The following is a 12,166-nucleotide window of genomic DNA, read 5'->3' as shown; positions in this document are numbered from 1 at the left end:
TAGACTTGTGTTTGCGGGTAAATTTCAGTAACTAGCTAGTAAGTGAACTGCCTGGATGCCAGAATAAAGAAATACGGAATACCTAGAAAAAAATGAGCTACAAAACGTGAGGAAGAAACATCGAATGGGGAAAGTTCTGCAGCTGTTAAGCAAAAAGCAATGCAATCTTCAGACATGACTACAGGAAGATACAAGACAACTGCATGCAGACCTGGTTAAAATAAACAAAACACTGATGGAGTGTAGCAACACAAATAGCAAAAGGTTGGAAAAATGGAAGAAGCTTTCAACAGATATTCAGATGAGATGATAAAGCTCCAAAAATCAGAGGTCGAAATGAAGAAAAGGCTGACTGAATATGAGACTGCTCAGTAAGAAATGTTTAAAAAAATAATAGAATTAGAGGACAGAGCACATAGGGAAAACCTGAGATTTTCATGTATACCAGAGAAGCTGGAAGGAACAGATTGCATTAATTTTATGAAAGCACAAATAACCAACTGGACTGGTATTCCACAGTAGGAGTTGTTAGTTGAAAGGGCACATCATGTGTATGCTCCAAACCTTGCTATAAGAAAGCAAACTAGACCTTTAATAGTAAAGGACCTAGACATTTAATAGAAAAGATGCAGTCCTACCAGCAGAAGTTGATTTTGACAAATCTGTTACAGTATGACAAAATAATAAAAGTGGGAAACAGTGTGTTTGTGGAGAATTACTGCTTTTCTGTCTGGTGTACAATAAGTAAATTTATTCCACTATTCAGGGAATGTAAGGATGCAGGTATGAGGTTGTCTGCTGTACCCAGCTGTCTTCAAGGTATTCTTCCCTGGAGGGACAAAATCATTTTTGATGAAGTTCATGCTAAGGAGGAAATAAAAAATGTGTCCAACAAAAAGTAAGCTGTGAAACGGAAGGAGATTCTGCTTCTTGTTCTTCTGCAGACCACAGAGGGGACTGTACCTGTGAAATTTTTTCAAAATTTTCAATGGAAAATGTTGAAGGGAGCATGACAGTTGACTAGAAGAATTGAGAGTACGTTGGAAATGACAGAGGATTTCGGAGACTAACAATAATAACACCAGTAACTTAATTGAGATTACAGTACAATAATTATATTTGTGAAATATGACAGAAAAGAAAATCTGGAAATATTGGACTTTTCCAGAATTTGTTGGACTTGTGGTGGACTCTAAAGCATATGCCCTGCTTCATGTATTAATGTTCGGAAAAGTGCTTTGGTGAGAGGAAGAAGAGGGAGAAAGTTAACTCTAAGAAAATATTTTCTTTCTTACACAGTATCAGTTTTGTAGTATGCAGTTTTCTTTACATGCTATAAATAATTTTTTCATTTATTTGTAAGTGTGATGGAGATTGTAAACAAGTGCTGCTATTTTTTTCTTTCTCTCTTCTTTCTCTCCTTTTTTTAGTTCTAAAAAATTTAGGCACTGCAGTGTAAAAAAAAAGTCTGGTTAAAACAGCATGCTAAAAGAAAAAATTAATGTGTTTTTTCCCATTCTTGCATGGGGTAATGATGGGATTTAAAGACTTTAGATTGATTTAGTAACAAGTCTTAAGAGAGAATTTATTTCTATATACTTTTAAAACATACAAAAATAAAATTTAAATAAAATAATTTGTAATAGTGCTGCAGGTTAAGCGCTTTCATCCACTTTAACTGTGGACTTCATCAAAACGTGCAGCACTGAACCTTAATTCATTAAGTATCTCTTTTGGTGCCATTGGGTTTAATCAAATACTTCACATATTTAAAGCTGTATGTAGCCTATCTACTAATTGTACAAAAGTGTACTACTATATAAAATGTCTAGACCATACGTGTTCATAACCACTGATGACGATTCACATGCATTAGAATACAGTCCCATGTATAACTAAATGTACATAACAGGAATGGAACAATATGTACTACAAATTTAATTTCAACACCTCATGATCTTGCCTCTAGTATGGGTTTAATAGGAATGTTATTTAGACCTGGGGGTGTTGTGGCGTCAAGCAACAATTGCCACTTTATTTCCTTGTGTCCTAATATACCTTTTATGTTACCACCTCTAGGGTTTATATTTACCTGCTCTAAAATACCAAATTTAAAGTTGTGATTATTCCCACACTTCTCTATATGTCTATATAGGGCATCATTCTTATCATACATCCTGTTTTTAAGACATCTGTCTTTCCCATGTAATATCCGGAACATGCTGTGCATTTAGCCAAATATATTTTTGGTATTGCAGTTCCCTGTTTTGAATGTTAAATAAAATAAATTATGTCTTTTTATGGATTTCCCGATTTATTTTCCTTGGAGCCCAGGCTATAACCTTTGCTAGTGATTTTGCATTCCAGGTTGCAGTTGGGGAAATGTTATTTTTTGTTTTTTTATAAGTCTTAAGAGAGAACAAGTAAATGAAAAAGAACATTGAATATTGTGAGACTTTTTTTTCTGGTAAACATATGTATGCTCAGTAACCATTCTGCAGCTGGTCTTCATCTTCTCATTGAAACAGTCTGATAAAGAGAAACTGGCCACAGTCTGGTGGAGAGTGATTGGCTGGCAAAAAGGAAAGTGAAATTGGCAAATATTAGGGGTTTTCCCAGCTGGGAGAGCTATAAAGATGAGACAAAACCAATCACACTTAGTAGAATCACAGGCTGCACCATGCATCATAGCATGGATAACCTTTCTTTTAGGTTAACTCAAGTCTGAGTGTAGCTGTCATTTTGGGACTTTTGTTCCTATTAGGAGGGTAAAACTTCAGTTAGTGAAGGTGTACATAGTTGTGTGTTAGTATTAAGTTAACAGGTTTTAGTGGGTATTGAGGATGTTTTTTGAGGACTTTCAGCAAAACAAAAAGTTGTATCAGATGTGACAGGCTCAGTTGGATCTTACAAGAAACAAATGTATTAAATTTCAACCTACCAAACAGTGTATGCATGTAATACAAAAGCGGGAACTAGACATTTAACAAAAAAGGTGTACATGAAAGGTGGGAATAATAACTTTAATACAGTGATGTTTTATGTAATGTCTTTTTTGGAGCCTCCCTTCAGGAGTGCTGGTGTAACTAGGTTTGGTGCTTTCAGTGAGGATTCTGTATGTCCTTCCTGTGTTTGCATAGGGTTTTTTTGTTTTTTTTAACTGGGGCCTATGGTTTCTTTCTACATCCCAAAGACATGCCATTAGGGGAATTTCTGATCTCTGCAAATGTCAGTAGGTGTACAAGAGTGTATGTATGTATCTTATCATGGTCCTTTGTCCCATTCAAGGTTGTTTTTGTCTTGTGTGATCAGCTCCAGTTGCTCTCTCACCCCGATTACCCAATTAGTAAAATTGTCTATTAGAGAATGAATGAATGTCCTCCTTTTAGGTAATTTTATGCAGTGAATTTTTTGGTTTATTGCAACCGTTTCTTTGCCGGAGTGCACCATATCAAAACTGCATTTGTTTTTCCAAAACAGACTTGCTAGAAAAAATATGATGCATATGATGTGCTTGCTGTTAACTAAATATAAATAAGCAGCTGACCATGGAAAAACAGGTTGGGTTATGAGTAATGTTTATTTTCTTCTTTTGCAGACACTGTTAACTGCCATATCAATGAGTGCTATAGCAACAAATGGTGTTGTTCCAGGTAATTAATTATATGCTTATTGTAGATATGTATATTGAATCTGTAGTATACTGTTTTGTGCTCTAGCTTTCATTCTTTAAGCAACCATAACTTAATTTTTTTGTCACTTGTAATAAAATATGGATTTTGTTGGATTATCTCCTTGTTCTGAGATCACTGCTGCTGAAGAGTAGTTCAGTAATGCGTGTATTTAACACACTGGATACTGTTGACTTTGGCTGTTGTGGTGGTCTGAAATGCATATGATTTTTTTAGGACTGTGGAGCTGCAGGAACCACAACACTTTGTACAGTGTGTCCTCCTTTAATCTTGACATGTACCTGCGCCACAGTTATAGCCTGCTGTGAGTGCACAGATCTGTCTGTGAACTTTTAATTAGTTTCTGCTTCAGAGCTAGCAGATTCCAATTGCCTTCGGCATGCATTGCAATGTCTGTACTAAATCTGACATGTCTGATGATCCCCCCTTAGCATACAAACAGTGGTTGTACTTTGATGGTTTATTGCTTAGTATTCATTTTTGCATTAGAACAGCAGCACCGTTGTTAGCTGTTTTATTTTGTTTATGAGTTGCGAGCTGTTACAGTAAGTCATCCCTGTTTCACCTGTCACAGAAGTAGCTGATTGCAGGCTACAGAGTATCCAGATTTGTCATTATTTAGACAACCTGCTATTTTTTCAGTTTCTTTTAAAGTGTCAGGAATCTCTCACTTGGATAAGAGATGCCTTACACAAGCCGAGTTTCCAAGATAAGTTTCAAAAGACTTTTTTGACTCTTTATACAGGACTCTGTTCTAGGAGTGTCAGCTAGACACCTCAGTTCAAAGATCTTTTCTTCCACATCAGAATAAGATCTATGTCTGGATCTGTTTGTAAGGTTTTCCACTTGGACTTCAGTCCCTAAGGTGGAATACCTCACGATTTGGGGTGTCATGGCAGCTATGATTCTCATGATAACCCTGGCAATAATTCCACATGAGAGACAGTGGTATCTGACGTCTCTTTGGCCCCCAGCACCAGGATTCTTTGTCTTTTCATATCCCAGTGCAGGCATTTGTCAGAAGAGATATTACTTGGTATAGACTTTAAATATTCTTAATCCAAGTCACCACAGACCCCCAAACTTTGATTGGGGAGCAGTTTCAGGACTGATAGAAGTGTAAGGTGTGCGGGACACCAAGGACAGGCGCAAACACATAAATTTCAAAGAGATGCTTGCTTATCAAGCCACTCATCTCTCTAAATCATCTTTGTTCCCTGGGACCTCTTCAGATTGTTACAGACAATACCATAGTCATGTGGTACATCAACAAGCAAGGAGTAACCTGGTTCTACTCCCTCTGCAAGCTAGGGCCATAGTTTCACAACCCAGTCTCACTCTACAGACATCCTACATTCTGTCAGAGCAAAATTGTGTGGCAGGCAAACTGAGCTGGATAGTGTCAGACCCCTCAAGAAAGGAAACTAGATCAGGGAGCCTTCCAAGATTTGATTCATCTGTGGGGTTTCCTCATGTAGGCATTTTTGCTTCCTCTTTGACCAGTCAACTGATGAAATTCTGCTCCAGGACTCCATGTAAGAAGGCCCAGATGATAAATGGCTTTTCTTTTCCTTCGACAGGAATGTCCCTGTATGCTTTTCCACACTTTCCTCTAATATCCAGGGCTCTTCTGTCTCTACTGGCTCAGCAACAGTGGGTTTTCCTTGTTTTGGAAATCACTTGGAACAAGTACTATAAGCTTCCCCATCAAATGGATCTACTCTCACAAGATCAGCACCAAATGGATCTGAGTGTTTGATACTCCCCAACAGTCAAATTCAGTTGACTGCCTGAACGATAGGGTCTTGATTCCCTTTAAGCATCTGTTTACTGAAGACGCTTAGAAGGTACTAAAGGAGACAAGAAGGCCTGTTACTAGAAAATCATATCTTAGCAAATGGAAAAGGTTTTCTAGTTGGTGCTAATAACATAAACAACTCCCATTAAGGGCTAGTTTACTGTGTTTACAATATTTGTTTGAGCTATTATCCTAGGGCTTTACTTATTCCTCATTCAATCTTCATTTATTGGCCATTTCATTATGTTTGCTCCATAGAGCCTCCTTTTTCAATACATTCTCATGTCAAAATGATTTTGAAAAGGGTTTTGCTTAGGTGTCCCTCCAAGAAAACTGGTGGCCCCTCCTTAGTTAATACTTGCTCCATTTGAACCAACTAATCTGGCTGAGTGTATGTTAGCATCTAAAGCAGTTTTAATGATTGCTCTGATTTCTGCAAGAAGAGCATTTGATTTGCAAACTCGAGTCAACTCTATTTCATTTTCCACAGAAATTGTGTATTATGTCTAAAGTGGTATCCAAGTTTACTTTAAGCCAAACTATAAATCTCCATGCTTTCTTTCCTGAACCTAAAAATAAGGGAGGGAAGGTATTTCATATTTTGGTTGTCCACAGATAATACTATTATAACAGAAGTAAATCTTCAGGTCATTTGATTTTTTGTGACTGTAAGAGGAAGCGGCAAGCTTTTGTATAAGCAGATTCTTTCAAAATGGTTTTCTAATGCTATTACCCTCTGTTATACTGACCACAACAAAAATGTTCAAGGCAAGGTCAAGATCCAGTCTACCAAGATATGGCATTTTGGAAAGGGTTGGATTCTAGATGTATTTTAGAAGCAGCAACGTGTCCTCTGTAGTACTTTTACAAACAATTACTAGCTTGATTCCTTCTCTAGGTCTACATCAGGCTTTATGACCATTTTCTGGGGGTAACTGGACCCTTCTGCTTCCACCTCCTAAATTTACTAAGCTAGGGTAATCTAGCCATATAGATAAGGCTACTGCAGCAGTGATCAGTATGATGAACATAGTACAGTTGTCGTAAACTTACCATAACAGTAGATTTTCAAATTATCACTGCTGCAGTAGCCTCTACCTCCTTCCATTCCCCGTGTTTTTTTTAGTGTGGACATTGAATTTTTGTTTGTAGCCTTGACCTTTCAGGGCTCAGCCTCCCCTTCTGTGTTGGCATGAAAACTCTGAAGGACTTGGCACCCAAACCTGTCTTTTTATTCAGTTCAGCTGAAGTTGCCTGACCATTTGGGTGTGTGGAAGTTGCTGTGAAGCTTTGGAAGCTGTCTGGCTGTTATATCCTTGGTAGGATTTTTTACCCATATAACTAATCCAACTGCAGTAGTGACCATTTAAACATCTAACGTTATGGCACGTACTTAAACCACTATATTTTCTGTTCAGCTTGTTAAAGGAAACAGCCTCATTTTCATTGATATTTTGCCGGCAACTTTGCTTTATAAGTTACTAATTTGATTCCACATGTTCTCAGTTTTCTTTGCACTGAAAAATAGTCCTTACTCATATTCTTAATAGAGCATTAAAACAGTATGTTTCTGATATCTGTAAATAGGCTGTTGTGGTCCCAGTGCAAAACAAAGCCTTTGCATGGACTTCAGCTATTACAGTCCAGTCAGCCTTATAGTTGCATCGCACAAGGTGATGGAATCATCATAGAACATAAATAAGGGGTGCCGCCTTCTCCATCACCTTGCAGCTTTGTCTGAAGTACATGAATGCTTAACCTATTTTTGTCTGTATGTGTATGCAGTTACTACTTTGGGTAAAGGTTAATCTGTTTATGTAGCTTGCCCCAAGTTGGCTGAAGACTTTGATACGATAACCAATGACTGCACCATTCACAAAGTTTGAGATCTTAAGATAAATGAAGCTGTAGTAACTCAAGCCCACAATTATATCCATTGACTTGCATAATATGTAAGAATCGAAGAACTTCTATTCTTATTATCCCCTTTCACAAGTAGGGTCCCTCAAGGTGCAGTCCAGTGGCCATTCCTTTGTGGCAGATGAACTGACTCAGTGTCTGGCTCACCGAATGTGCTGAATACAGACATTAGGATTGCTGTCCTTAATCCCGCTGACACCACCTCTCTTTACACAACAAAGTATTGCATATGAATTAGTAGAATTAACATTGCCTACGATGTAAAAAAAAAAAAAAAATCTAGTATTCTGGCATTTGACAACCTCCTGCCCCAGTGTTTACGCACACTTGATGTGCAGCTGCTAAAAGTTGACAAAATAGTAAAAGATTTTTGGAGTCCTATATATAATTACGTATTAATTGATGTTATTGCCCCTGCCCATCCATAGAGCATACAGCATTACCCCAACTTATGCTTCATAGGGTGAAGAGCCACCCCAGAGAAGTAATTAATCTTTATACAGTTGTTAATAAACCAGTTATAGAATACTGTATTTTGTTCTTCAACCTTTGTGCATGTCAGCTAGTGCAGTTGGAAGGGGTGCAAAGATTCTTCAAGAAGATAAGAAAGGGCTTTAGGGATTGCCTTGTAGTGAAAGACTACAGTAGCTGTTCTCTGCAGCTTTACTTCCTTAAAAAAAGACCTGTACCTGAGATACAGAGCATTAAGTTATCTCTCAAAGTTTTGAACCTTTCACTTGGAATGTTGCCTAGTGACCTAATTTCAAGTAGTCAGCCTAAATATAAAAATTAGTATCAGTAGTAAAGTGAAATATGAACGCTTCAGATTTCAAAGAAATAAACACCCTGTGTCAGTTAACCTTCTGTAACATCGGTTCATGCTTCCAAGAAGTAATTTGATAGCTGCCTGGGCTGTTGCAAGTTCCCACATGAACTCCTGGGAGTTAAGAATCCTCAGTGACTAGCTATCCTCAGCTGCACAGAGTAGCTGACATGGCCACTTTCCAGGCAGCTGTCATTTGTTTTTTTTTTTTAAATCCTGTCCCCTTCCTTTGTGCATGAGCCATTAAACATCTAAGAGTTTGGTGTGCAGTGGCTGCGGTGTGGAAAGTGTCCTGTAAAGGTTATGTATCTGTGAGTAGCCTTGCCTCCTTACAAGTAAGGGCTTCTCATTAGGTCTCTAGCCTGGACCAGGATCATCAGGGAGGCAAATACCCCCCGGAAAAGGCAGACAGGCATATGCCCTTTAATACTATCCTTCCCCAGTTTACTCCTGCAATGCCTGGGTCACTAGCCCATGTCATCTGTGTCATAGTCAAGCCTACATATGTCTTGGAGCTGTCAAGTAATGTACCATTTTTAATTGGCAACCCAGTTATGACATCATTTGAGGTGCTTTGGGTAACAGCAGATATTAAGGGGTAGGACTGTTGCAGCATTGTTAGCCTGCCATTACCCCCTTTTGGTTCTGAATTTACATCTGTTCACTGTTTTACAGCTTGCCGTTTTGGTTGTTATTGTGCACTTGATGTTACTGTCATCTGTTTACTGCAATGAAATTTACTTGAAGTGTGAAAATTTCTTATTGGAGCTGAAGATCTCTTGGGTGAAGCACCACATAAACTCAGGTCATTCGTACTTCAGTAAGACAGGGTAGAAAAAGATGAGGGCATGGAGACTTGACTACAGTTATTCCCGTATTATTACTGCTTGACTGCAGAGAATCTGCTTCACTGTTGGCATGACTATCTGTGCATCACAGGCAGTATTTAAGATGTCTGGATAGTACATCCTGACAGGGCACGTATGGTCACCACATAAATTGTCTAGAAATATTGTTTGTGTATGTGGCAGTCTTTTCACTAAAACAGATAAAGGTAAAGTGCTCAGGTATTTCACTATCTGAAGGGTTTTAAGCAGAAAAAGGTAGAATGCATACTTTTTATTTCAAAATTGATGGTCAAACCCCCCCCCCCCCAACACACACAAATGGGAATTTTTTGCTAATATCATCCAAAGTATTATTCAAGGTAATATGCATATATAAAAGTGCTATTTGCTTTGATTCAGGATCAGTCAAAGCAGTGTGTTGAGAAGATGCATATTCATGTAATGCAACTGTTTTAGTTGTGCACAAACAAGATCTTTCTCAAATACTTAAAGTATGCTTTCATGCAAAATTGAAGAGCATTCTTTTAATATTTGAAAATGGGCACAGACAAAGTACTGGAAAACTAAGGTACTTCACATAGAAAAAACATTTTTCGACAGATTCAGTGGGTGCTCCAGAGGACCTCTCTTGTGCTGTAATTTGGACCAAAGATAAAGAAGCTGATCTCTGTCGATGCAGTATAGTGTGGTATGGCTGCTTTTTGAAGCCGCAGCATTGCTAGAAGTTACTCGGACTTTTAACCTTGCAGGTTGTGGACCTTCTCACCCTCATCAAGCCTAGTTGCTCACACTTGGTTTCCTGCTTTCCACTCATTTCATCCCTGCTGCCAGGCACTGCATGGGAAAATGGTCTTTGTTGTATTACCCAATGAAGACTGCATTCAGGACATACTTGATTAATTATTTACACCGTTTTTATTTTTCCTAATTTCTACATTTCTATCTGCTTCATTAAACCTCGATCTTACTAACCCCTTCATACATGACGTCAGAAGGTCTGGTGCATACTCTATACTCCCAAGCTTGAATTTGCACTGCACTTGTGAACAACAGAACACTCCAGGTCACAGTAAATATGTTCCAACAGTACGGAGCACCACTGCAGCTTATTGTTCCAAACAGTGGCTGTCAGGATTATTTTAGTCGTGTTCTCTAATCTGAAGATTTGCTATTCCTACACCACTGTCCACAATCTATAGCAAAAGTAAAAAACTATACCACTCGAGTCGTAAGCCAAAATATCCTGTTTACTTAGTACACCTTTTGACCTTTACAAAGGCAGCTCTGGCAACCTGGAGCCATTTGTCTCTCAAACCTGGAAAGTTTTCAAGCTATCCCAGATTCCATGTGGATCTAATTGGCCGTCTACAAAAAGCTTACAAATGCATATGCTTCAAAGGCATTGTATAAAACCAAGCTGCAGCTCTGTGTCATCAATAAATTTAAGTGGTGCTTCCTATATTGCTATGTACAGTGATCTTTGTATTGTCCTTTTGTTTGTAATATCTCCCGCAACATGTTTTGCAAGCTGTTTTAGCTGATGTTTTGCACAAACTGTGCATTCAGCTTGATAAGTGTAATGTATGATTATCTAAATGTTTTATGTCAAAACAGCGTTTTTATGGTCTGTGTATCATATTTTGCGATATGGCACAGGTTTGTAGCTGAAGAGGATCCAAGGACCAGCTGCTGGCCTGATTAACAAATGACAAATAATTCCATCCCTCTCATTTTGCCATGGTGCTGACTGTTTTTTGCTTCATCAGGTGTAACTGTGTTTGGTGTCCTGTGTGAAAAGTACAAGGGTCATCTTGTGACATGTTGCAGGTAGGAAACAGCATTTAGCTGCCCGTGTTGGTGTAATTATGTCTAAGGGTATGATTTGCCTTTGTTATACTGCAAGCAAAAAAATATATATGTATGTGTCTCTCTCTTTATGTGTGTGTATATGTGTATATATATATATATATATATATATATATATATATATATATATATATATATATGTATATATATGTGTATATATATATATATATATATATATATATATATGTGTATGTATATATATATATATATATATATATATAGTTCTAGAGCTGGTGGATACATCTCGGAAATGATCGGTTGAAGTTTCTCAAACACATTTCTGTTGTACTAGCTGACAAATGCATCAGTAGTCATTGTGATAGAAGACACCAAAAAATCACCAAGGCACTAAAATTTACTAGAAAAATATCCACAGGTAACACCAAGGATCAAAAACCAGCTGCTGTAGTATTAAATCACAACTTTAATGAAAAACGCATACAAATCTAACATTAACGTCTCCTAATCAGTACGTTTTCATTTGAAATTACTTCTTCAGATGCGGACTGACTGATAAACCATTCCCTTCATACTTCCTCTACCCAATGAATTAATTGATGAAGTTAGTCATTATTGTTTAATACAGATTGTAACAGCAGTAAGGTGACTGTGTGCCTATATTGAAATAAACGTTTTTTGAAAAGCATGAACATAAATACATTTTAAAATCCATACGATCAAAATGCCTTTGCTTAAAACATAATAGTATGCTATATTAAAACTTCCATACATTATATTAAAACTTACATGCATTAATGTATTAGTTCCTTTACTTTAAAACTTTAAAAGTTTGCATAACAAGCATAAAAGGTGAACATGATTCTCCCTCTAGTGTCCATTCTTATAAATGCACACGAAGCTGACAATAAAAGCGACCACTATATATACTTAATAATTTAACATTTGTATGACATTATAAATCATTCTAAGTTTATATACAATTTACAAATAAATATATTCACTATTAAAAATCAATTTCACTACTAAAATTCTATTTAAAAAGTAAATAAATACATATTGTAAAAACCTGACAAGTACATTTTCCTCTGTGAAAACATCATTAAAACTTAGCTGCCCTTAACTTGAACACAGGGGCAATTGAAATATAATCATTTAGTCCAGGAAATTTGTTTGGAGGGTGGTACCTGTGGATATTTTTCATTGTGATAGAAGAAATAATTCAGTTGGCAGGAGGAGGCAGATCTGATCTGCCCCTGTG

At 37.3% G+C, this 12,166-nt stretch overlaps 1 protein-coding gene across 4 annotated transcripts in view; it reads left to right on the top strand.

Moving 5' to 3' along the window:
* Positions 1 to 12,166, top strand: part of LOC122810396 (solute carrier family 12 member 4-like) — a 2,349,234-nt gene that overhangs the window by 892,672 nt on the left and 1,444,396 nt on the right. For all 4 annotated transcript variants that reach the window (XM_044081998.1, XM_044081999.1, XM_044082001.1 and 1 more), the window contains exon 5: positions 3,599 to 3,653. In XM_044081998.1, the coding sequence (XP_043937933.1) occupies positions 3,599 to 3,653 (55 nt within the window). The remainder of the gene's footprint in view (positions 1 to 3,598; positions 3,654 to 12,166) is intronic.

This window comes from Protopterus annectens, chromosome 8.part1 (genome assembly GCF_019279795.1).
Source record: "Protopterus annectens isolate FY-2018-M chromosome 8.part1, PAN1.0, whole genome shotgun sequence".
Classification (NCBI taxonomy): Eukaryota; Metazoa; Chordata; order Ceratodontiformes; family Protopteridae; genus Protopterus; species Protopterus annectens.
Note: the sequence above shows the minus strand (reverse complement) of the source record. Positions and strands in the feature narration are given on the sequence as shown.